Consider the following 27,148-nt stretch of genomic DNA (forward strand, 5'->3'; position numbering starts at 1 on the left):
TTACATCTAACTTTGGAATTGCCTGCATGTTGTGCAGGGAGTGTGGAGCTGAGGGTCTCTTCCAGGTCACTTAGGAAGTGAAGTCATGGAGCAAGTGCATGAAGCATGTGCATCCCTAAGAAAGGTCTCAAATTTTTATCCACAAAACCCCAAAAGAATGGAAGAAACAAAAATAAATCTGACATTCAACTATTTTTAGCAAATTATTGGGTCAAGATGCTCCAGGAAGCACAGTGGAGGGAAATGAGTGGACATCAAGATACGTTAGAACACATTTCTTATTCTACAGTCTTGGTTTTTCGCTGAGCTCACTTGATTCAAAAGTTGTTTATGAAGTATTTTACAGATGGATGCGCTCTTTATCCAAAATGCAAACTGCTTAGCCAGATGGCCTCACATCTGGATTAGTCTACAGCGCAAAACAGAAAAGAATAGTTGCATTTTTAAGCAGTTGCTATCTGTAGCGGACCTAAAATGGGTGATGATCACTGAAGACATTTATATCAGTATAAATTGCGAATGGTATTTATTTCTCTACTTCTGACAAGCCACAGCGTTCTGGTGGAAACATTTCAGGATGTTTGGGTGTCTGATTTTCTTTATCACGATCGCAATGGAAACTTATTGCCTGATTGCATGCACTGGTATTGGGAAACCCAAACCCGGTTAAAAACAGAATAGATGTTTAATGTGAAAACTAAGTAACACAAGTTCTCACGTAAACTGGTAATGCACTGAAGCCCCTTATCAAAAGTCTTGTCTCAAACTAAAAGGAAGATTGAAGCTTTTAAGAAGACAGTATTCCAAAAATGCCTTCTGTGAGCCACCCTTCCTTGCCTTCATCCCTGTTGATAATTAACTAAATTAATTTAATTTAATAAGGAAAAGAAACAAATTGATTCTCCAGCCTAACTGTGCAGCACTGTTCCGCAAGCTTTGAATCGGCACGTTTACAGCATGTTTACACAGGTTATATTCTTGCAGCAACTACTTATATTTTTGGCACAAACTGCCTTTCATCTACATATAAATTATCATTTTGTTTCCTTTTTGCTTTATCTTGTAATTTATTTGGTCGGTTTGTAATCATTCTTGGAAGCGGTATGACTTTATCTTGGAATGCATTGTACTGTCATAATGTTAATGTGGACAATTTCGTTATCTGTCTTCAGAGAGATCCCATCCTGCAAGGAACACAAAATGCATGGCTTTAGATCTGGATCAAGCAGCCTGTTCCTATGGCTTCATGGATAGAGATGGTCTGAAAAGGCTTCACTGAACACAAAATGTTTTCTGAAAAGGACTTTGGTTCTATTTCTCTGTCTCTGGGGCCAGTTTCGAGGCTGCTGGGAAACCCACTGCTCATGCCTCCAATGGAGGTGTAGCCAGCCCACTGTGCTGGTCATCGAGCTCCTCGTGTTCAGCTCTGGGGCAGCTCCCCATCCGTGCCAGGGGTCTTGGGCTGCTTTGGGATTATGGGACAGGAATGTCCTCCTTGCTGTCTGATTGCCAAAGTGGACAACCTCTTGTACTCACAGCTCCTGAAACATAGACCATAGACCTGGCACTTGAAATCATCAGAGATGGAGACTCCACCACCTCTCTGGGCAGCCTGTTCCAGTGCTCTGTCACCCACAAAGTAAAGAAATTCCTCCTTATGTTTAGATGGAACTCCCTCTGTTCAAGTTTGTGCCCTTTACCTCTTGTCCTGTCCCTGGGCACCACTGAAAAGAGCCTGGCCCCATCCTCCTGACACTCACCCTTTAAGTATTTATAAGCATTGATAAGATCCCCCCTCAGTCTTCTCTTCTCACACTAAAAAGACGCAAATCCCTCAGCCTTTCCTCTTAAGAGAAATGTTCCAGTCCCCTAATCATCTTGGTAACCCTTTGCTGTACCCTCTCCAGCAGTTCCCTGTCCTTCTTGAACCACGGAGCCCAGAACTGAACACAGTACTCCAGAAGCGGCCTCACCAGGGCGGAGTAGAGAGGGAGGATGACCTCCCTCGACCTGCTGGCCACACTCTTCTTGATGCACCCCAGGATGTTTTGGTCACAACAACCCCAAGCAACGCTACATGCTTGGGGAAGAGTGGCTGGAAAGCTGCCCGTCAGAAAAGGACCTGGGGGTGCTGGTGGACGGCCAGCTTAACATGAGCCAGCAGTGTGCCCAGGTGGCCAAGAAGGCCAACAGCATTCTGGCCTGTATCAGGAATAGCGTGGCCAGCAGGAGCAGGGAAGTGATGGTGCCTCTGGACTTGGCACTGGTGAGGCCTCACCTCGAGTGCTGTGTTCAGTTCTGGGCCCCTCTGTACAAGAGGGACCTTGAAGTGCTGGAGCGTGTCCAGAGGAGAGCTACCAGGCTGGTGTGAGGGGTCTGGAGACCAGGTCATATGAGGAGAGGCTGAGGGAGCTGGGCATGTTTAGCTTGGAGAAGAGGAGGCTGAGGGGAGACCTCATTGCCCTCTACAACTACCTGGAAGGAGGTTGGAGAGAGATGGGTGTTGGCCTCTTCTCCCGGGTGAATAATGACAGGACCAGAGGAAATGGTCTGAAGTTGCGGCAGGGGAGGTTTAGATTAGATATTAGGAAGAATTACTTTACTGCAAGAGTGGTCAGGCACTGGAACAGCCTGCCCAGGGAGGTGGTTGAGTCACCATCCCTAGAGGCGTTTAAGAAACGTCTAGATGTGGCACTTCAGGGTATGCTCTAGTGACAGAGATTGTAGGTTGTTTGGTTGGACTCGATGATCTTAAGGGTCCTTTCCAACCATGAAGATTCTATGATTCTATGAAGATTCTATGCCATTGGCCTTCTTGGCCACGAGGGCACATTGCTGGCTCATGGTCATCCTGTTGTCCTGGAACTATCATCAGAGCTATGCTTTCAGTGTTGTGGTAGGAAAGCTGGAAGTGATGACAGCCTGGCCAGCTCAAGTTGTTGATGCTGGGAAAGGTGGGAGTCTCCATGCCTGTCGTTGCTCCTCCTGCTCAGCCTCCGTGTGCTGGCAGAAGAGAGGACATGTATGTTATTAAAATGATACTGGTCAATCCTAAACAATGCTACTGGGGAATCCTCAATGAATTATGACAAATCCCTATAAACCAATGTTGAAACAGCCCAAAAGTACCTGCCTTCAGTTTTGCAAAAGATCAACTAAACACGTATACTCCCTTTTTTTTTTTTAAAGGCAGGGCCATGTTCCGGCTTGTATAAAAATATCCCAAGTCTTGTCCATGCTACTGGAGTGTGACTCGCACATAGCACTGGCGGGCAGTTGTCGATCTGCTCCTTTTCTCCTGGCAGGTACCGGAGCTGCTGGGCTGCCTATGCCATTCACCGCTGTGGCAGAGAGGAGGCGGCTGTAGGAGCAGCAGAGTGCACAGAGAAAGCTTTCAGCAGCCTGGAGGTTTTGCCCCCCCTCCCCCATCTTCAGGGTTTTTACATCTGCTCCCATAGTCACCAAAGAGAGAAAGACATATACACTCATGTACCAACCCACAACAAAACCCACACAGGCAGAGCTGAGGAGCTCTCACCAGGAAGCTGACTTACCCTAAACCACGCCGCTATTTCTCGTCACACTACATTTGGGTCTGCTGTCACTGCTGCCTCCGGATGAGATAGACCCAGTTGCCACGACTAATTTGGCCTGTACGTGCAGTGGTCTCAGGTCACCTCTTGAAGTTTGGTTTTTGTTGGTTTTTTTTTTCATCTCAGTAACATCAGTGTTCTAATCTACTAAAATAGAAGTCCATCTGAAAAAGCCAAGAGAACAGAACGCCACTCTTCTATTTTTCTTCTCCTGTCTCGTCTAGAGTAGTTGACTTCCGTAACGTTTATTTCCAACAGCCGCTTTCAGCTTCCTGCGCCTGGTGAGTTCTTTGCGTTTTCCTTTTTTTTCCCCAAAATGTCTAAATGTGAATTGATATTCTGAATCAAATTCACTATCTTTAGTTTTACTTTTATTAATAAGTTTGTGAAATTGATTCACATAATCAGTTTTACTTTTAATACCATCTCTTAAATACTCAGTATTGTGATATCCTATTAAACAGTGGTCTAATCCTGCCTCAGGTTGTGCATCTTCTAGATTTTCATTTGTTCCAGAGTTTGTTTCCACTTCAGCATAAAAAGGCCATGTATAAAAGCAGAAAAAAGGGGAGCGATGGGCTGTGCCTTGCCAGTATTTTCCACGTTAACTGGTAGAAGAAAAAAGAGAGAAAATGGGAATTACTCTAAAAATGGTGGGCTTGATTCTGATGCCCTGTGCTGTTGTAGGAACTATGAACCCAGGAGAGAAAGGCATGTGTAAACTTGCAACACCTCACAGGACGGCTTTCTTCCCCATTTGTGAAGTACGTCATGGTTATGAGAAAACTGTTCTGCTTCATCTTAAATGTTTCCAAGCAAATTTAGGTGAAGATTTTACTGTAAGGATTTGAGAAAGGTGAAATTTAGGTTCTTAGGACTGTGAGGTTCTTAGGAAGTGAGATTCAAAGTATTTTTAATTTGTCACTGGCTCTGGTTCCAGGGGCTCTCTGGCCCCGCTGGGTCTAAGCACAGCCTCTGCTGCCTTCTGAGATGGAAGGGCTTCCTTTGCTGTCTAAATGGCCGCGGCTGTAACTCTTTGCTTTCATCTCACCCCCATGGCTTCTTCCCCTCTGCTTTCTGAGCCAACTGTGGCATCCTCATAGTGTGGGATTCCTTTAGAGAGCAGTGCGTGTGTGTGTGTGTGCATGTGTGCATATCTGTGCACACCATTTCTAGATTCTGCTTACAAAAACCTGCATCTTACAATGGTCTAGCGGTGGTGGGATGGTCTTGTCACATTGCCAGGGAGAGGCAGTTAATCTAAAAGGTGAATGAGGAGGAAGCATGCAGAGGCTGGAACCAGCCCTCTGACACAGGTCCCTGCAAAAAATCTGAATGTAGCTTTAAGGCTTTCTAACTGCTTCTTTCAGCCATTGTTTCCAGCTGTGGATGGTGTGGGAGTGCAGCTGTGGCATCTGGAGGAAGCCAGCTTTAACACGGGATCTATCGTGAAGAAAATACTTGCAGAGGAAAAAGGTAGGATGAATGAGATTATAAAGTTGTTAGCAAGCAGATCTGTCAACATTTTTGTGGTGTCAGTACACGCCTGTCTACTGCTGCTGTCACAATAAAGTGGGATTGGGCATTGCATTGGGCTGCTTTGTATTGCACATTTCCAAAACTCACCATTTAGAATCAGTGGATGTTTACAAATGTTCTGATAGAAAAGACCGTATGTGTAGACTCACTTGACTTTAGAACAGGATTTGATCTCATTTTTCTAAAACAGCTCTGAAGATGTATCACAGAGTGATGTCCAGTTTGCCAGAGAAAGTGTGTACAGGCTTGATGTGAATACCGTGTTTGAGACTTGGGCAGTAACCACAGGGTAGAAAAGCCCCACGTGCACTTGCTTCCTGCGAAATTGAGAGAGCAGACCTTGGTGAGGCATAATACCTCATTCACTAGATTAGGTGCACCAAACCAGGAAAACCAGAAGTTTTGTATTTGTAGAGAAACTATGTTTTTATAAGTAATCTGTAATTGCTATCTAAATGCCAGAGCAAAGAATTAAAATTTAAAAAATGGATTTGATTCTCATGTATAGCAAGACACAAATTCATAGTCCATCAGCAGGTCAAAGTGTCTGCAAATTACTACCATTTAATCCAATTTTAAGGGAATTTTACCGTGACACAGCAGTGTGTGATGGCCTCACAGCCTCACATTATTGCCTATATCAGAATATATCAGATACAGTCCCTGTATCTACATGCGGCACAGTAAAACCATGAAGTTGGAGCTATACTTCCAGAAAGTTACTAGAAATACTTTTGCAGCCTGGTGACCAGCTTTCTCAAGAAAATTTTTATATGTACAAGTTTAGCAGATTCTGGCTCAGCTGCTGCATTGTGAGTGTGAATTTGGGGACGAAATTAAAATACTCTCCCTGATGCATAAACCCAGCCACCAAGAGACTGATGCAAAAGTCGCATCAGCCGGTAACAGCTGCCAGTGCCTGTGAGATGAGGGAGGCAATCTCTTGTAAAGCGAGGGGCAAGCCATATACATCCTTAAAGATGTAAGTGGACGCTTTGCCGTATACCCAGAGCACACAGGAAATGAGCAGAAACTGCGGTGGCGGCCTTGCAGGCTGCACCTCTGGCCCGTCTTGTAGAGCAGTGGGGCCACAGCAGCGGAAGCTCCCGAGGAGCTTTTCTTGGTGACACTTTCTGATAACCAGCCATGGGGACGCCCAGGCAGGGACACGAAATTCTGCTGTTTCTCCTCTTGCTTTTGCTGTGCAGCTTGAGATGCAGAGCAGCAGCTGGGTTAGGAGCTTTAAATGAAAAGTATTTTCGATGAAAAATACCTCTTTTCTCTAAAGCAAACACCCCCCTGTTTTCTTTGTAAAATGTTGGTGCTGTGATTCTATAGTTTTCATTAAGAAAAAGTTGAATGTTCCTGAATGCACTGTTCAAGTGATTCGTTCGATCTGACATTGACCATACAATGAAAAATTTCATATTTTTTTACAATGCTTTTAATTATGGTTTGAAAAGAAATAAAAAAAGTAACTCGCCTTTTTGAAAGTCCTAATGTGGCACTTCAGGCATCACGCTACACAGCTTAACATAACTTCCAAATTAGGTTGTTACTTTTTGGCCAGCGGTGTGTGGTTTTATTAAATCAGCATTTTTCAAATGTTTCCACACTATGAGTACAGCTTACAGCTGAAAAATGGGATAACCCCAGCCTAGTAATTAAGAAAGGAAGTTGGCTGCAGTTGTCTCAAGCCTGCTATTAAAGTATGACAGCTTTAAAATACTGGACAGGATCACACAAATACAACAAAGTGATGTTAACAACAAAATTTTGGGGCTGTAGCTCACCATTAGCTCTTCTCCACAAAACCAAATACAGTTTCATATGAGCTTAGCAGAATTTAGTTGTGCTTTAATTCTTATGTCAGTGAAGAACTGGAAAACCTTCCTAATCCACCAAAAGCGTCAGTCTAGAGTGGAAGGGGAGATATTTGGAGCCAGCAAAACCTCTGTAATGCAACAGCGAGCGTAAGCACTGGAAGTCACAGGTACAAAACCTTGGTGTGTCGGGTCTAAAATGCGCAGCTGACAAAGTAACATGGAGCAATAGTCCCGGCAGGCCACGTTCTGCCGGAGGCGGTGTCAGAGGATTGCCTTCACTGCTGGCACGGCAGCTGGAGGATAGCTGGGAACATGGTCTGAATACTTACTAATACTTACTCTGGGTGTGTGTTCCTCGCAGGGTAGGTACGGGAGCATTAGCTTGTGCCCAGCCCCGCTCGTGGCTGTGACCTGTGTTTGTTGCAGATTCTTTCATCTTTCCCACCCTGCACAATCACTCGCTGATGTGTTTGCGTCCTATTTGTTTTGCACAAGGAATCACATTTAGTCTTTGTTTACAGAAGCCAAGGAGAAGAGTAAATTCCTAAGGGATGAGGGTGGGGCTGAACTTGACATGCTTGTCTTTACCTGTCGAAATGTACGAACCTGCTGGAAACCACACGTGGGTTCTGCTATGGTTTGGGGGTTTCCCCAGCGGGGGTACGTGGTGATCTATCGCATAGGAAAGACCCAGCATGTGCCGGAAAGGGAACGAACACCTCTCCTGGCAGAAGCCAGCACGAAGGGCTGTGGTTATGTACTGTAACAAGTGTGAGCATGGAGTACCAAGTCCTAATAACTTACACTCGCTCAGCTTGAGGTTGTTGTACAACCTGGTGATACCTCTTTTTCTCACAAGTGACAGGGAATTTCTTTTGAAGGTTATCCTGGTTTATGTCAAACTACAGATAAGACTGGTTGTCCTAGTATAAAAGTATAAGACCAAGACCCCTACGTAGTTAGGGGTCTGTTTTGATTGTCTCCTGCGCACACAGTTGTTGAAAGAATACGAAACCTCTCACTCTAGCAAGAAAACCGTTCTTTCCTTTTGTTGATAGGCATGCCAGTGGACACACAGTTTGCAGCTTGCCTTCTTTTTTCATTAAATGGCTGCGCTTAAAAACTGGTAAAGTTTTTAGAGTTCAAAGTTATTGAATTAATGACATACCGAATTATCTACTAACTTCCTCTCATCATCTGCGTGCTTGCATTTTTCTCATTACAAAAATATATTATAAAACATCTGTCTTAAAACCCCCTCATGTAATTTCCTTTGTTTCCATCAATTTAAATGCAGGTTTTAAAATTCATGTATCTTTCAGTGGAGTTTTAATTCTGGATGAAAAGCCTTTGGGTAAAATATCTCTGAGTTTGAATCAAGTCCACCGGGATTCAAAAATAAAGCATGGGAAATGTTCTCATAATGTTCAAACATAGCTTTCCTAAAATATCTCCCTTTTCATATATGTGATCATTTTCATGCAAAATATGTAAAAATAAAGAATATCAAGGAAAACTTTCTATGCTTCCCACTGAAAAACAGACATTCTGTGTTAAGATTTAGTGTAGCGTGGAGATTTGCATGATCTTTAAACCAACTGAAAGCCAAATAGATGTCAGCTTTACGTGTCTGAAATGGCTTCTCAAAATACTGAACTGAAGAATGCGTGAGAAGGATTTTTAAATTACATTTGGTAGTACATAGTAGAGGCTTTTCGTCTCGTAACTTATTCCATATGACCCAGTGATGTCTGCAGTATTACATGTTTTGTATAAAAGTGACAAGAGATTAAGGTTATACCAGCATCAGAGAAACGTAAAGGAAAACAGGCCCTGAAATATATATTCTGCTCTGTCATATGGTTGGTGTAAGGTACAAATCGATGTAAAATCTGTACTACCAGGTATAACTTATGCTAATTCCAGAAAAAAAAAGAAATCTTGACAGCATGTTCATTTGAAATTGGGCTTTAATCATAACTATGCATAGGATGTAGGCAATTTGATGTAGGCAAGCAGGCATGCCCATTTATTGTGTTTAATTTAATTTACTACAATTAAGGAATTCTAGGGAGGCTGCATAGTGAGTAAAAATATTTTCCTAACTGTCCTGTAAATACATATTAACCCTTATTTTATTGTTGTGCTGGGTATGGTGCATGAATACTGAGTTGCGGGATAGATCGTGGAAGGCAACTCCTTTTTTAGTTTATAAAACAAATTAAAAGATAAAGACCTTAAATCAACTAATGCAGGAAAAGTTATGACAATTGTATGTTCTGTATTGCACCTCCTACTTGCAAAGTGATTGAAATTATTTCCAAGTAAGCCCTCCAAATTTTTAACATTTTAATGTACATGTGTGCACACGTGAAATTTAAGAATGAACGTAAAAAGACAGCAATTTCCCTCTGGCTGAAATCTAGACTATGATTTTAAACAGTCTAATATATACAGACACAAGAAAAATATTTTTGTTGCTGGCAATTCTAAAGGGAAAAGCTGAAATTGTCAGCCAGTTTCTCAGTGTAATAAAATAAATAACCAACCAAGTTATCATTGCTGACTTTACTAGCTTTGCTCATTAATTCGAGAAGTTTAACATACATCACAGCAAAACTGAGCCGTGACATACAGTAAATATGCTTTTTTCCCGAAGAAAAAAAATCAGTATGTTTTGGCAAGAAGTCATTATTCTGAATTGCTTGATCAACTGAAGCACCATTATTTGCTGCTCAGAACAGCTACACATTCAACACATTTTATTCTTATCACAAAATATGCAAAAATAATCTTCCATCGAACATTGGATAATTCTGTTCTAACTAACATTTTCCTCTTCCACCTTTACCTCCCACCGAAATTAAACTCATGCAAATACATAACTTAATGAACATGGAGAACGTCCTTCTCCTCACCATGAGGTGAGGGGGAGAAGATCTGGGCTTATTTTGTGGTAGGCATTTTATAAAACCAGAGCAAAGTTAAACCTGAATAGACCTCTGAAAGTGACCTTGGAGATCTTGCATGGGATCTGTGGAAGGCAGCAGAGAAATGGTAGGACAATTTTTTTTAAGACTTTTTAACATCGATTAGGATGTTACATCACCTGCATCGTTTCTATATTAGCTATACTGTTAATATTGGTTACTTGTTAGCGTTTAAGGGACCCAGTCAGGAAGATGAGGTACTGTGCAAACAAGGGAGAGGAGCGCAGTCCTACCCCAGGTTAGAGCCCAAACACCCCGCAGTCGGCCCGCTCCACTGCAGCGGGTTCGGCACAGGCTCCGAAAGAGACAAAGCCCTTTTGCCAGTAAATGCAAGTGTGTACGTGGAGTTGCCAGGTAGTTAGTTTTAACATTTTACCAAGTTACACATCTGTGGGATTTAATATAAATCCATCTCCTTAAAAAGAAATTATTGTAACATATCGTAAATATGTGCCTAAAAAATTTAATGGCTGCATACGCAGTAGAAATGTAATTGTTTACATTGTGTGACTATGTAATTTATGTGTAACACTATTATCTATCAGTTATATACCTATGGTATTGCAAATCTCAATGTAGCACAGCAGTCGTTTCTGCTCATGTGTATGCAAATACACATGTGTACCTATATGTAGAAATAAAGTAATTTAAAGACCACAGTCATTTCAATAATGCATCCATTCTTTGATGCAAAATATGTATGCAGGTTTTCAAATGACGGTAAGGTATCTTACACTGAATATGCATCTGTTTTGTTTAGCAATCTGTAGCAGTCTTCTGCAAATGAATGAGTATCAGTTTATGTATATATATACCTGTCTATATATGTATATAGACATACAAACACATGCACGTACTTATGGATGTCATACTTTTTGTACATGGATGTATAGATTCATTATTGCAATAGTTATGTTTTGAAATACACACTGATTTATTTTCAATATTTTTGACATATTGAAATAGATACACACTTCTATGCAGCCAGTCTAGCAAATAATGCATAATTCTACAAGAAATTTAAAAAGCTTATTTAAAACTAACACATATTAGTTGTATATGAGAGCAAAATAGATACTTCATGATGATTAAGCCTGTATCTGCAGATGGTCAAAAAAGCCCCGAACAGAAATAGGGAAAGGGCCAGGCTTTCCAGAAAGAGAACACAATCATTGTTGGAGGTTGTAAATAAAAGAGGACTTCATGTTTTATGAGCCAAAAAAATTCGAGGAGATTTTGAAGAGTTAAACCTGTAAAAGAAAAAATCCGCAAAAATATTTGTAAGTGCCTTTTTGATTCGTTTCAAACTTCAAGAAAGGTGAACTGTGTTAAAAGAGGATGTGGCATGAGAAATTTGAAGTGGTTTGGGGCCTAAAGCTGCAAACGTTTCCACATGTGAATAATTCTACATACGCAGTAGTATCGTTGAAGTCAATTACTTAAATATCATGCATTTTATAATGTCAGTCCTTCAGTTTGGCTACAATGCAGTTAGACTTAGGTGGAAATTTGCTTTTTAACTGTGAGTCCAGTGTGATAGAGTAACTTTTCTTAGATACATGTGACAGCGCTATAGTCAGTGCGTAGCGCTTTATCCATGTTCACCTGCAAGCCTATCTGTATCCGCATCTGGACCCAAAGTAGTTCTATGTCAGTGGTGAATATATATACACATATATATATATATGCATGTGCGTGTGTACAAAAACAGAGACTATGAGGGAACGCAGACGGACAGATGGTTGGCGAACTTCTGTGCTCGAACATAAACATGTGTGACATTTGCACACCAGCTGCTCCATGAACGGCTGTGTCTGTGGTGAGATTCATGAAGAATTTCTTCTCTGTTTAAGAGCAGAGCAGAAAAATCGTCACAGGGAAGGGTGGGAAAGGCAGGTGACATACCCAGTATCTTGCAGAAGGGAAGCACTTGGTAAGCGCAAGGGCACATGCCACGCTTTGGGCACGACAGGCCGCTCCATTTCTCCCGACTTTGGAGGATATTGGATCAGACTGAGAACAACACATGAGCCGGTCCTCTGTGAAGGGGTTACTTTCCCCCACTCGATTTACCCAAATTTTAGTTTGGAGAGGATGCAACATTTACACTGAAAATGGGTCACTTTTGAAAGTGCCCTACAGTGCCATGAATACCCCATAGTCCGTAATTTACCATGTCATGCCATAAACTTGTGGAGAAAAATGACTTCAGACTCATGGCTTGGAATTTGAAGCAGGTACTTAGCACTCTCAGGTCTCGTTGACTTCAATTGAATTTTGGATCTTGGATCAATACATGAGAGTCTTACAGACTTTTTGTTAATTTTTGGAGTCGTTCTAATCATTTGTGTTCATGTTTAATTTGTAAGTAGCTGAATCAAGGTGTGATTAGTCACAGCTAAAGTGTTCTCGAGGATAAAATAAATATTTCTGTTGTCTAATTGGGTAATTAAAATGAGAGTTAAATAGTTTTTCCCAGTGACTGTAGTGAACCAAACAGATCTTTAGACATGTCATTATCCATTGCTTATATATATTAATTATAGCTCCTATTACTAAAGTTATGAACTAGCGATTTTTAATTTAAGGTATCTCATTATACAGCATCATATCTATGTGCAGTGTGTAAGCACGTGTGTAAATATGTACATGTTCTTATACGGAAAGCTTTCATCCCTTTAGGACTTAAAGTCTAACTTCATCTTCTAAATAACATTGGTCTGTATTTGTCATTATTTTATAGCAAGATTCCCCAGTCTCAGTATGAGGGAATTTCCTTTAAATCTGATGACTTGAGTTCCCTTGCTAATAATAAGGTTGGCAAGATGACTGAATATTTGATCATAAATCCTTTTCTTTAGTTTCAGTTGTTAAAACTGCCAAAGAAAGAAACTGGTGTTTAAATTTTCAGGTGTTGTCTTGATCCAGAAGTGATTTTTTTGCAAAGACTCCTAAGAAAGTGGTTTTCCATTTTCTTTAAATTTCATAAATTAGAAATGTAAAAAAAAAATAAATTAGTTTCATATTTTTTCAAAACAAAGCACTGAAATTTGAAAACAGGAACAGGATTTCGGTTTGATGAATAAGGGAGTGAAAGAAAAATTTCTAGGTTTTTATGTCTGCATTTTTTTTTAATGCTGGAAGCAGATTGTTTCTGAGACGACAAGACATCCTGGCTTTGAATATATGGATTCATTGCATGTTGCTCGCTCTTCTAACTTTAGGAAGCCATTGCAGATACGATTGTACGTAAGGGTAAAGTATCTGTATAAGAGCTCTCATCCAAGCTTCTAGGCATCCCCTCAAATCTTTAAAATATAAGAACACATTAAGAGGTATTCTGGCAATTAACCCATCAGTATCATAAATATGCCAGACAGCTGAAGCATTCTGCCAATGAAATAACCTGTCATCTTGCTCTTGGGCCAGGGAATAAAGGTGGTCCCTGTGGTAGCCTGCTTGGAGAGTGAATGAGTTGAATATTGATTTTTTGGTGGAGTAGTTTGGGGAAAAGATGCAGCGCCTTGCAAAGGTACGGGCTGTGAGCCAGTTCTCCTTCACGGCAGTGGTACCGCCACTGAATGCCACTACGGACTGAAACGCTGACACTGCGTGAGGCAGCGGGAGGCTGTTTCCTAGGCTGGCAAGACCAGGGCCACTTAGTGCTATAGATCAAAGTCGTCTTAAAATGAGTTTACAAACCAGGAGGCAGCTAATGCAAATGTCAGAGCATGAGCTTAATGAATGCGTGACAGGAAACTTCGCAGCAAGGGGACTTTTGCTTTCAGACCAGCTGCAGTCTCCAGACGGACTACAGCTGGCGTATTCGTTTCCAGCAGCCCCGTGCTGTGGCAGCAAAGGCCCGTGCAGCAGTCTGACAGTTTGTATCTGAATGGAGCAAGTACAGCGCACCCACGGAGTTGAAAACAAGGTAGCATGACCTTGGCAACCTGGTCATCCAGCTGAGCATCCAGACTGGATCCACAATGGCCGCGGTGTCTCCGTCATGGAGGCCAGTCATCTCCCCGCTGAATCTTCTGGGTGCTGCCCCTAACCAGGCAACAGGATCTCTGGCCTGTCTCGATTTCCTGCCAGCCTTCCTCCTCCTCCTCCTCCTCGCAGGAGTTGCTCTCAGGCCCCGTCCATGCCCTGCAGTGCCCACTGCACCCACGGAGGTGAAGGCGTAAAGCTGCACGCTGTTCCGGTCAGTGAGGGTATTCTCCATGTCTCCTTCCTCTCCTCGAGAGCCTCCATGTAAGAGGTGCAAGGAGAGTTTTTATTCATCTGTTGCGCAGTTAGGAGGAGCAGTGTTTACAATCAACGCGATAGAGAAGAACTGTAGACACTGTTTTGCAGACCCCACGTCTGTGTGAGGTGGGAGTTACAGGAGTAATGTGGGCAGGCAAAGACAATATGTGTATTCAAACATCGCATAGCAAGTGGAAGTCTCTCCAGTGGTTTTCAGCTTTTTTTATTAGTATAAATGTTTTAATTTCCTCACGACATCAGGTCTCTTCAAGAGCTAGCGTACACAGTGCTCAAACTGAAAAATTAGCCTGCTCTTATCCTGATATCAACAGGAACTGCACTGACATGTAATTGTGGTAGGGACCGGATAATGGCAGTAATAGTTAGCATGTTAATTGCTTTACTCTCTGAAGCATTTTGTGACTGTCTGATCTAAAAGCCCTGTTGTCTTGTGTGTGTCATTTGTTTACTTATGAGCTAATTCCTTCCAAATCCCAGCCTACTTGAGGGTGCACTATCAATATCCAAGATAGGTTTTGAAATTAGGAGTTCCTGACTCTTTTTAGTTGCCCCTATCATAAGACACTGTCCATCTCCTGCAGCCGTTTAGCTATAGTGAGCCGTGTTCACAATGATATTATAGTAGATGCCAGCGGCATTCCTGCTGTAAATGAAAATCCCATTTGGTTCAGTTGATAAATATACCCCTTCAGATACAAGCAGTCCTGCTTTCCTTTGTTGGTAGAATTGTTTCAACGAATATTAGATTAGTTTTTCATGGGATGTGTATTCAAGAGAATACTCCACCTGCAAAGACCTTGGTGCTGCTGTGCTCCTCTTCCCATCCCCTCGCATTACAGGTTGATAACACCGCTCACCTTGTCCATATGATATTCTGCCGTGATCAAGTGTGAGGCATTACTTGCATGAAATCGCTGAGGTGCAGGACAGGCAGCGCCTGGGGAGCGGTTCTTGTACAGCTTTTTTTGCTCACATCGTTACTGAGGTCTGAGTGCTCTATAACCACACACCAGTGCCAAGGTTCTGTGTTCCAAAGACAGAGGGAACAAAAATAGGAAAGCAAAGAAAGTAAATGTTGCATTCGTTACCTAGACAATACGATACAGTTGAAAAAACCGTGCTCTGTCTAAAACTGTGCAAAAATTTTCTTTGAGGCTAATCTCAAAGTTTATTAAAGGTCACCATTCAGAATGACTGCAGTAGAATTAGACATATAGTCTTAATAATATTGTAAAACCTCTCACCTTATTGTTCAAATAAAATCTTCTATTGTTACAAGTGATGAAAGCATAAAGCAAAGTAGTGTAATAGAAGATACAGGTTTATACCTGGAATTCCAGATCTAAAATGGACTTGGTAAAGTTAGTAAGATTTGGAAAACCAAATCGTTGGGAAAAAGAAATAATCCATCAGCAGCTTAGACTCAACCATCTGTGATGAGAAGATTTTGCGTGGTCTTTTAATTGGCATAGCATGCTGTGCTATCAGACCAAGACCATAGTATATAGTACGAGAGAAAGGAACCAAGGCTTTTGCAAATATTTACACAACTGGTTGTATACTGAGGTGTAGAGGTCCCCAGTACTGACATGTCCTTTAAAGGACATTGTTTTCTGTTTATGTTTAATCTAAAGAGTTTTCCATTAATTAGGGTCAACTTGCTTAATTATTTTAATACTTTAGTACTGCTCTTACCCTGAGGCTGCATCAAGGACAGGCTATGTACATAATTAAAAATATATTTTCAACATGCTCAAATGTTGTCCCAACTATATATGGAGGCACATGAACTCCAAATGGCTGTGAACAAAAGCAAGGTCAGGATCACTGACAGCAATCTGTCCACAGGACCAGAATGTGGAGCTTGTTATATACTGTTCATTTTTATTCATCGATGGACTGTAGAACATTCGCTTTGAAAACAGTTCCGCAGTGTCGTGGTGGAATATTTCAGCTTTTCCTATTGTGTGTGTCGACTAGCCATATTCACTAGTTCTTGATACCTTTTTCAGTCTTTAATCATTTATATACTTTCTTTCGAAATAGCCAGCATAATCAGACCTGGTAATCAACAAGCTGAGTAACAGAACAATCATGAAATATTTATGAAATAGCAAAAGTCATGCTTTGGACATCCTTATTTTCCGCCACATTCAAATATAGACAAAATAATGAGCCTGAAGGCATTAAGGACTTCTTGCACCAAGGAAATGTTTGTTCTGAAAAGGAGACTTGGTAGATGCTGGCTTTCTCCTGGGAGCGTGCAGCTTTGTCTGAATCACACGCTACTGCTTGTGGTGAATTGTGGTGTTTTCAAACTGTACCGCTGACACAATTTTGAAGTAGAATACCCTGAAGAAAAGATGATGATGCATTTAAGTAATTGGACTGTGTATCCTGCATATACTTTTTGAATTTTTTCATAGGTATATTTTGTAAATGTCTTGTTTAATTCCCTTGAGAGCTTGTTTGGGGAACAGAGAAGGCAAGACAGTGGAGTTAGACTTACTGAAATCTTTAAAAGTAAGTTTCCAACTGCTGCCACCAAAACTTAAATTCACGAAGCAGCTTGTTTCCCGGCAGCCAGGAATGCTGTGAAGCAGCCTCGGCCTCCATCCCACTTCCTAGAAGCGAGCTGAGATGGCGAGAGCATGGTCGCGCTGGCAGACCAGGAAGTGAGGTCTGTTGCAATGACTCTCCTGGGTACCGGTAACTCAAATACGCATGAGGACTGCGCCGCAGGCTTGGTGCCTCCTCTATAAAGCAATGTGCTCCAGCCAAGCCGCTGGCACATCTTCTTGCGGCCGGTGCATCGGGTGGGAGAGTTGCAGGTGTGCCGGCAGCACGCGAGGAGGTAGGGCACTGCCTCACTACAAAATGAAAGCGGGGGAGTTGCCAGTAGCAGCTGTCAGTGCCTGTGAAATGTTCTTTCTAAACTCGTCTGGCGCTTTTCTTTTCCTTTGTTTTTCCCCTTCGTGGAGTCCGCCAAAGCTTAGAGCGTACTAGAAATGTGGGTGGGGGGTGGTGGTGGGGGTTAGGGTACTGAAACTGGAGAGCGTTATGGTAATGTAGAGTATATGCTTTTTGTGGCCAACATTCGTTTCTGTGTAAATAACCTTAAGCTGTGACTTCTCTCTTCATATACGAAGGAGACAGAAATATATTATTTGTGTAACATACACAGGACATTTTGAAATTATGCAGTGATACTTTTTTTAATTACTTCTGTTGAGCAGAACTAATTTGCCTTCAGTTTTGCAGTTAGTGATTTTCATAGCATCTTGTGTGTCGCCCTGTGTGAGCAGTGAATCTTGCACACAGCTAGTGGGGAAGAGGCAAACGCTTTCAAAATAGGAAAATTTGACTGAATGCTGGCAGAAGCTCAAAAGCAATTACATATTCTGAAGAGTTACTCTCAGTTCAGTTTTACAACAGAGTAAATGTCAGGGCAGCTGTATCCCCTTCAAACGAAATTGCTTGACTGGGGCAAGCATTGGTGGTGTGGCTTTCTTTGGCTTGTGCTTCTGGCTTGTTGAAAGTGATTTGTAAGAAAAATTTGGAACTTTTTCGTATTTTTGCCATGAATTCTTCATTGCTTTTGAAAACTGTTAAGGTTTATGTTGCTTGAAATTCATACCTGAAGTCTTTTCTTCCTCATTGTCAGAAGTGGTTCCATTTTACTGTTCATCATAGGATTGCTTAAATAGTCAAATTAGTTAGCGCAGTTTTTTCTCTTGAGTACCTCTAGAGAGCACGGGTACATTTTCAAGGGAATCTGAACTGATCAGTTAAGAGGGATCAGGATTCTGCCAGTCTTGGTGAAAGTCAGAGGCAGGAAATATCTCACTAAAAGCAGGTTAGTAGCAGTTATACCAAAGATAAGTTGGTTTTATTCATTTTTTTAGACAATTGGAAGGAAAAAATAGTTGGTGTCAGTGGAGAATGGCAGAGGTGATAGCACTGTTAGTCCCCGTGGAGCAGCACGAAGGTTATTTACATGAATGGCTGTTGCACACGCAGCCGGCTGGGAGGGAACAGCAAGGTTCAGCATCCTCAATGTGGGGTACTTCCCATAGCTGTCCAAAGACGTGTCCAGGCATCTTTATCTTGATGGATAATGGTCTGTTGTCTGAGGGTTATAAACATTACATTTTATTTTTACTCTTCCAGAAAAGTCATTTGACTCACTGAAGAATTAAAACCGACAGCACCACAGAGCCGTGTGGGAGAAAAGGGGATTTTGGACTCAAGTGACACAATCAAGTCTTGAGAAGTAAAGAGATTTGGATGGTTTCTCACCAAATGGAAGTTATCTAGAAAGCCTCAGAGACCACTGCATCTCTCCATCCCACTCCTGCTGCGCCAAGACAGTGCTTTTGGCCCTGGACATTAATAAAATGCTGGATTCAATCAAGTGTGTCCTGGTGGGAGACTCCGCAGTGGGGAAAACATCTCTCTTGGTACGTTTCACCTCTGAGACTTTTCCAGATGACTACAGACCCACTGTATATGAAAATACCGGAGTGGACGTCTTCATGGATGGTGTACAGATTAGCCTAGGTCTTTGGGACACATCTGGCAGCGATGCCTTCAAAGGCATTCGCCCCCTCTCATACCAACAGGCAGACGTGGTATTAATGTGCTACTCGGTGGCGAACCACAATTCCTTTCTAAACCTGAGGAACAAATGGATCGGCGAGATCCGCAGCCATTTGCCCCGCATCCCCGTTTTGGTAGTGGCTACTCAGACTGACCAGCGCGAGACGGGGCCTTACCGTTCCTCCTGCATCAACTCAATAGACGGGAAGCGTCTTGCCCAGGACGTGCGAGCCAAAGGCTACTTGGAGTGCTCTGCCCTCAGCAACCGAGGGGTGCAGCAGGTGTTTGAGTACGCCGTGCGGACAGCAGTCAATCAAGCCAAAAGGCAGAACAGGCGGAAGCTGTTCTCCATTAACGAGTGCAAGATCTTTTGAGGACCGTTGGCAGCGGGTTTGCTCGTGTTCGTTCTTTCTGTCTTTGCACAAAGATACTGTGGCAGAGAGGATGGGAGGTGAATCAAAGGAGGACTCCTGGCTGGACCACAGTGCAGGTGCCCCCATTGAGACAGATGTGCACTCTATCTGATCTGCTCCCCCAGCACACATGGGCACAATCTTTAAAAACAAAAGGTGCAGGTACATACCCTTATTCACAAACTTGTGTTTGGACTTTGCTAGCCTGGACTGGAGCAGGCCTAGTCTGGAGATCTTCAGATAATAGCTGTACTGATTTTGTTGTTGTTGATGATGATGTTCCTCAGTTGTTGGTTTGTCTGCACTTATTTAATAACAAACTTCTGCCTGGATCAACCCCCACCTCTTGACATGTCTGTCCATGTGGATATTTTTTTTTTTTACTTTAAGAACTTTTTGTATAAAATCTGACCACTGTGTGTTCTATTTAAAAGGCTTTTGTATACGTTGTTGTAAAATCCTAACGTTTTTTTTCATGTTTTGGAGGTTCTTCCTTTAGCTAACCACAGAAATAAATTGTCCTATCCATATAATAAATGGCCTGCAGGCAAGCTGAGCACTTCTTACACATGCCTGAGTCACTGCATAACAGTAATCAAATCCAGTACGTCCAGTATAGGAGTGATCAGAACTTAGTGACATTTGACAGCTGTCCTGTGGCTTTGTGAGATTTGTTATCTTAGTCTTGTTCCTCAGCAATATGGTCAAATATGGGACAAACCAGGAGGAAACTAGCCTGATTCTTTCTAGACCTCACCTGGTTACAACCCCAGAAGGGCTGGCTTGCAGTCAGGGCTGGTTTAGACATATGGTTTGGGTGGCAGAGATGAATCTGTGCTATCATCATCTCTGTTGTCCCTTCTGTAATTCTGGAGGCAAAAGGTTTCAGTCTGCAGGGATGAAAGGTATTTTTTCGTGAGCACTAAAATTCTTACATACTTTTAGTACACTTCTTTGAAACAATGGTTTTAGTGAAACCAGTCACCCACTATAGTAAAAGAATTAAGTACATGGCAAAGTTGAATGTGCTTATTTAGAATGGCTAAATAACAATTTTTTTTGAGTTTGCATACTAAGTATAACTGCCTGAGTCGTATCAAAATAAGACTGAAACAGGCTTTGCATCCTGGGGAGCCTGGCAAGTCTAAGAGTCAAATCCTGACGTACCTACTTGGGCCATGTTGCCCTCATGCATAGAAAACCAGGCTAAGGAGGTGGAAACTCCAGGTGTGTAAGAGACCTCTGCTGTAAGATGTAGAGGGGTTAACACGCACTGCTGTACTTTCCTCCTGAGTTGTGGTGTTCCCCTCCTCGTCAGGTTATCTGTCCCCTCTGTCCCGCACCATCTTAGATCTTGCAGATCTGTCTCATCCCAAGGTTTCTGCTGCCCGTAGAAGAAAGCCCCTGGGGGATTTCTTAGTGCAACAAGATTTTTATTCTTCTATTCCCTGTCCTTCAGCTAGCTCAGAACTGACCTTTGAGAGGCTTATAGCATGGTGCCATAAAAGATGGTACATAGCACAGTAGGATGATTCTCTCTCCTCATGGATCCTAAGAGAATGACCTCTGTCTGTTTTGACTGAGCTCCAACTCATGTGTTTCAACAGGATGCAGCAGCTTGTCTCATTCAAATCCAAGGTGGGACTTCAGGAGTTACCCTACTAAGCAAGTGAGCTATAGATCAGACCTCATCTATCTATAGTTTGTTCCTGAAAGACTTGTTGGGTGCTCTTCTCCATCCTCTGTTCTAGCTCTGAGCTCCTCTATAAAGAGACATTCCAAATGAAATCATTCCCCTCCTTTGAATCCCGGAGATGATCTCACTTGTGAGGTAGGTGAGCGAGTATTTGCATTGCGAGCACCTTGAATAGCAGTGGTGCATGGGACACTCGATGTTGTGATCATTCCTCCAGCTCCCAGGCTGGTGAATATTTACCACTCATCAACCTGACTCTAAGGGAGGCTTCTGGTCATAAAAACAGACTAGTCTCATGTGAGGTTTTCATATCAGCTTTAAATCTTCACAAGCTTCTGCACCCGAGCACACGAGCCGAGGGCTCCCATCACCGCCCATCTTTTCTGTACTCTTCTCTTTCCTGCTTCTCTTTCTCTCCACGCGTTGGTTGCAAATCCTTTGCCCCCTGGAACACTAAACCCGACATATTTGTAAAAGAACCTGAATGGCGTGATACTTATGCGGAGTTATACAAGTGAAAAACCTTTTGGCTTTTGGAAGAAATACGTTTCTACATCTCAACTCTTGCAATGCCTCTTCACTGAAAGTTCTGGTTTTTTGTAACCCTAATTTAAAAGTAGCCGTTGTTACTGTTTGAACATTAAAGATCACATGCAAAATGTCACGTTGTGAATCTTCAAATCTGTTACAATTGTGGGCATTTTTCTTATGGTCCCCACTCCACTAATGGGTTTAATACCTGGTTTCAATTTTTCTTTTAAACATATTTTTGCCAGTGTGTTCTATTAAATGGCCTTTTTTTTCTCTGTGAATTAAGCTTAGTTTACAACATTTCGTACTGCTGTTTTTATGTGTTGAAGAGCAGTAACTGCTAGGCCAGGATGCTGTGTTGTGGTATCTGCCACGGGATACTGGTGTTCAAGGACCAGAAGGCTCCAGAGAGCTGTTTTATCAGACAAAGCCAGATGAAGACGAGCTCCAGAATCACACCATAACTGAAAATCCCATCTCAGCTGTGTTTGTTTCGCAAGGCTTGTTACAGTGTGTTACAAATGAAGAATGCAAGGTTTGCTTGCAATTCAGCAAAGCAAAGCGGGTCGGCTTCCTCGAGATGCCTGAGATGACAATATGGGATGCAAAGGCAATTTGAAGGTTGCTTGATATACTCTTGACTGTGCATCCTAGAGCCAGTGCAAGGTGTGAGGCCACCGAAAGCTGTCAGGTTTTTAAAGTCAAATTAAGAGACTGTAAAGTAACTGGGGGATTTTGGTTTGGTGCTATGTGAAAAAAAAAACCCAACAGTTCCAATTTTCACAGCCTGGTTATTTTCAGACTCTCAAAGCTAAAAGGCACTTTTCACTGGGAACAAACTGCAAAGCACATTATTTTCGTGTCTGTAATTATGCAGCTTTGCCTGAGTTATAAAACCGGTGTGCTCAAGAAGCGTGACAACTCAAATGCAGAGAGTGAAATCTGGATGTGTCGGAACTGAGAACTGGACGTATCAGAATTTGGCCAAATGGCTGATCGCTGTGGGGCTTGCACAACTGCAGCTGTCCTGCCCGCAGAACCCTACCGAGGTGGTTTTGCTAGCGTTACCTGGGCCACAGGGTCGCTGGGTACGGCTCGGTGGTAAAAACCTGGCTCTGATATTCAAAATACATTCAAATGACAGCTGGGCACACATGCTAAGTTTTGACTTCTTTTGCTCTGAAAAACAGCAGTTTGAGGGAGACTGAGACAATGTGGCGTCTCGCCTCAGCCGGGTCGGGCTGTTCAGCTGAGGGAAGAGACCTTGCCCAAATGTTCCCTTTCTATCTTCTCAAACCGACCCCTTTCAGTTTGTTATTTCGTTGCTAATTCTACTTTCACTTGCTATTAAAATAGGTTAAAAGAAAAAAAAAAAAAGAGAAAATACTTGGAACTTAAAATGAGAACAGCAATAGCGCCGTTATTTTCGTCAGCGTCTGACTTCTCATTTTCGACAGAAGAAGTCGTTTTGGGTCACTAATTGTTTTATGGAATTCTGCAAGTCGGATAAGAAGTTGAATAGATATGCAATTCTGAATAAATTGGAAACTGTTCTTTTAGCAGAAAAGAAGAAGTATTTTCCTTTAGTAATTTGCAAAATGTGGTGAGTACACATTACATTATTTAAAATACAGATTTCCCAGCCTTTTTATACTTACTTGGTCTGCAATATACAATATAAATATTTTCTAAGAATAAATAATAAAAATGTGTTTCAGATCTTCCCCCCCACTCCCTGATTTTTCATATAGGAAATTATTCAAGCTTGTTAGATCTAATTGATACTGTTTTGCTTGCAAATATTTGTGCAATTTTTGTGGGTGCTCTGCGATTGCGAAGGTGTGTGAACACACACTAGCTGATGCTTGCCTTGATACAGAAAATGCATTTAAAACAGTCTTTTTATACGTGGCACCACTGTGAAATAAATCACCACAGGGATTAGACGCAAAGAAAAAAGAAATGTTGGCACTCTGACATGTCAGCCTTTCCTGTATTACTATTGCAGTCGAGTGAATACAGCCATTAAAATAATTTCCAATAAATAGGGCAATTCATGTCTCTTAGCACTTTCTCCTAATGCCTCTGCTACGCAGGGCTCAGGTTAATATACAAAGAATAAAAAGCTTCGTTTCAGAACATCAGAACGGCTTGTCTACTCTTGCCTCTGCCAGCAAGTTAACTACCTGGACTTAATTAAAAGTCAGTTCAGCTGCTGAAAAAAGCCAGATACGAGCACAATCGGGTTAGCCAAACTCCCCTGTTAGAAAGCGCTCTGAAACAACAGTAATGAGCTTTTGTCTCTGGCTGTGAGGAAGCAGATTTTATGTCTCGGAGTTTTTCCTTCGCAGCTGTAAGTGCAAAAAATCCTGACGGTTTATTGGTGTGTGGCTGCCCTAGCTGTCCTGCGCGCCTCTCGTGTCATTCTCCGAGCGGCCAGCTGTTGAAAACAAAATTCAGGGAGAAAACAACCTTTGTGCGTACCTAGATGTTTATGGTGCTGTAACTGCTTAACTGGAGCTATGGTGGCCTATCCCCTGCCTTGGACCTCTCGCTCCATGGTGGTGGGACCACGCAGCTGCTGTGTGCCAGCGTGGTCTGTGTTCCTCAGGAGGTAGGAAGAGAGCGTGGGCCACCAGGCAGCCCTGCCCACCCAGCCCCGAGGGAGACAGGTTCTGAGTGGGAGAGAAGAGATTCTCCTCAGGGCTCCCCTCTACCAGGCTTCACAGGCAATTGGGACTCTCAAAGGAATCTTTGATGGGGGAATCTCAAAGCACCGAGCCCAACTCTGTGGCACATCCCTTCCCGAGCGCGGGGAGCTGGCCTCCAGCCTTGCATCAGCCGCGAATTAGTTATTAGCAAAGAAAATGACAGCTGTTGCTGCCTTTATGGTTGTGAAGAAGAAGTGAAGGAGCGATGTGCCCCTCTCAGGTCTTTCACAACCGCCTGACATCGGGCTGGCCGGGGGGATTTCTGCCGTGACTCCTCTCACCTTGGGCAGCCATCGGTATGATTCATGCCGGGGCGGAGGAGAAGGGCACAGGCCTGCGTGTGGCGGGTGGTTGTTTCTGTCTCTGGAAAAGAGGAAGGAAACGACGACTGATGCCTCTGCACGGTGTGAGGTGCTGGCTCGCCTGCGTCGGCAGTGTTTCCAAGAAGCCTCCGGCGAGTGCCGGCTCCTGCAGGTGCCCCAGCAGCTCCCGGCCGTGCTTCGGAGAACCGAGCCCATCTGGTCTCCCATGCCGAGACCCAGGAGTCTCCCCCACCCCCTGGGCTGCCTTCCCTAAAGGCTTCATCACTGTTCAGGTACTGCAAAAAGGTGAGATTTTTGAAAGAGCAGGCTCTGCTTTGAGAATCAAGATCCCTTGCAAATGCTGACAGCCCCGGAGGTGGTGGAGTGTGTCTGCTAGCCACAGGCAGGGTCATGGTAGCCAAAGGCTCACAGCCAGCCCCAGGGTGAGGGGAGAGACCCAAGACTGATGCTCCTCAACTTCGTTGATGAATTAATTATGTAGAAGCAGCTGGAGGGGGACTTATGTGTCTTACATGCCAAATCTCTGGTAACACGTAAGCAACTGCTGAATTTTCTCTTTCTCAGAAAACATTTTTTTTTTAATACATGAAATTCTAAGTGATTTTCTGTCTATTATCTTGACAAAATGCTTGTGTTTATCTGCCACCGTGACACCAAATCTGCTGCTTAAAAGCCAGTGTCCTGCTGTGAACGACACAGCGTTCAACACAGCACGCACCTGAGTAATGGTTAAATGTCCCAGGATTTTGTAAGAGACTGGTCTTCTAACGGATCTTCTGATGTCTTCTAATGGATATTGGGTATTAAAATACATACATGTATTTTAAACTATTACGTAGTACATGGAATTTGGGATGGTATCTGATGCGTCATAGAATTATTGACCAGCTAAACCAGAGGTGCAGCCTTGGGTCATGATCAGGGCTTTGGCTTAGACAGTGAACGTTGCTGTTTAATCCCTCTCCCATCACGCAGAGCTTGGCCAAAGCCAGGTCAGGTCAATGCGGAGCTTTTACATTTAGAATCATAGAATCATTTTGGTTGGAAGAGACCTTTAAGATCATCAAGTCCATGGATTCACCTTGTTTTCTGTGGCTGGCTGGTGAATGGCGGGAGGATGAATTGCAGACGTGAAACGCCACTGCACAGACACCTTGGCTGTCCCAGGCCTCGCTGCCACAGCTGAGTGACACCAGGCGAGCCACGGCTCCGCCTGCGCCCCACGTGAAATGGGGAGATGGCAGTGACCTTTTTTTTAAAGTATTTTCAGATTCGTCATGAAAGATCTTGGTGCTGGTAGATACTTCTGACTTCGCCAGGTCCTACCTCCCCTTCTGAGAAATGTTTCTGATGATGGGTTTGACCTGCAGAATTTGCTCTGAAGGGATTTGTAATACCACTTTATGGGATTAGGGCTTTCCAGCGTTTCAATTATCTGAAGGCATAGGGAGTAGGTAAGCACAAGGGACAGAAAGAGAAAGGACAATATATAACAATGCATTAATTACTATTTTAACAGATTGTAATCATGACTATCAACATAATGCCCTTTTTTAACTGTACATAACATGGGTACGGGCTGAGCTAACACCTGATTCATCAGTGACATGTGCCAGGAGGGTAAAGCAGCGGGAAGGTCCCTCCGTACTTTCTGCCCGCTCTTTCTGGAGCACACTCTTGCATCCCCTGTAGTGACTGGACTCTGGGCTGGACTGATCTCAATGTGTGCAGTAGGGACATTCTTACACTAAGGACTTAGTGCCCAAGAGACAGATCTCACTGAAATGTCATCACCTTGAAAACGTTCCTGTTTCCTTTAAGGGTGAAGAGAAGAGACTTGAAGACAACCTGAGCAAGCATTTGGGTTTAGCACAACCAGGGAGAGCAGCCACGAGGTAAGCAACCAAAGTCTTTGCACCCTTAGAATTTCACCCTTCCATGATAAAATACTGGGGAGAAATGACCGATGTTACCCAAATTGTTCCTTTGTGATGGGAAGGATTTTATTTTCTGCAGTGGGAACAGACAGACATGCCCATACGGAGTCTCAGGCTCCTGATGCAGTACAAGACATAACCCAAGGAGATTAACCCAAGGAGGGGCCTCTGACTCTGCTCCACATCTTCCACAACTTTCCACCTGGCTGCCAAGAAAGCTGATGCACTGCCCTTGCTCTGGACCATCCTCAAGTTTTTGGTTCTAATGTGCAGGGCCGTATTTATCCGGAGGCACTTAAAGAAAATGAGGCAACCTTACCCAAGAAATTCCCCTCCTGCTTTCAAAACTGACACAGGCTTTTGAACCCCACTACAGAGATGTCACAACTTAACTTTTAATTTACGGATGAAAGAAAACTTATGAGCCTTGCCTAGCAAAAAGATTGGTTGGGAAGTTGCTGTTCCCCCCTGAGAACTGCTAGTTCTGATGGAGTCAATCTTTGTGGTAGGTGCCAGCCAACCCCGACGGAGTTAACGCTCTGTGAAACTGCACAGCAGAGGCTGGAGGGATATCACGGCATTGCATATTAAATACATGAGTGATACGGCTTTAAGGAGACTACAAATAGCGTATGAAAACAGAGATGGGTTCTGGAAAGATCTGAGGCAGAAGGGGTTGATTAAGCGGGTTCCTGAAAAAAGACTAATTTCTAATTGGGAT

The 27,148-nt window shown here is 43.0% G+C and overlaps 1 protein-coding gene across 3 annotated transcripts; it reads left to right on the forward strand.

Annotated features, from left to right (window-relative positions):
• Nucleotides 1–3,520: 3,520 nt before the first annotated feature.
• On the forward strand, nt 3,521–22,950 carry RHOH (ras homolog family member H). 3 transcript variants are annotated; one of them, XM_063337057.1, is made up of 3 exons: nt 3,521–3,874; nt 4,964–5,069; nt 18,388–22,950. In XM_063337057.1, the coding sequence occupies exon 3, from the start codon at nt 18,615–18,617 to the stop codon at nt 19,188–19,190; it is 576 nt and encodes a 191-aa protein (XP_063193127.1). In that variant the 5' UTR covers nt 3,521–3,874; nt 4,964–5,069; nt 18,388–18,614; the 3' UTR covers nt 19,191–22,950. The 3 variants fall into 3 exon arrangements, with proteins under 3 accessions (XP_063193127.1, XP_063193129.1, XP_063193130.1); XM_063337059.1 differs by lacking the exon at nt 3,521–3,874 and adding an exon at nt 4,267–4,357; XM_063337060.1 differs by lacking the exons at nt 3,521–3,874; nt 4,964–5,069 and adding an exon at nt 16,969–17,071.
• The last annotated feature ends 4,198 nt before the right edge of the window (nt 22,951–27,148 follow it).

Source organism: Chroicocephalus ridibundus, chromosome 5, assembly GCF_963924245.1.
Source record: "Chroicocephalus ridibundus chromosome 5, bChrRid1.1, whole genome shotgun sequence".
In the NCBI taxonomy this organism is placed as follows: Eukaryota; Metazoa; Chordata; class Aves; order Charadriiformes; family Laridae; genus Chroicocephalus; species Chroicocephalus ridibundus.

What these genes read in the sequence shown, in the direction of transcription:
- RHOH (XM_063337057.1), top strand. Translation starts at nt 18,615, where the DNA reads ATGCTGGATTCAATCAAGTGTGTCCTGGTGGGAGACTCCGCAGTGGGG.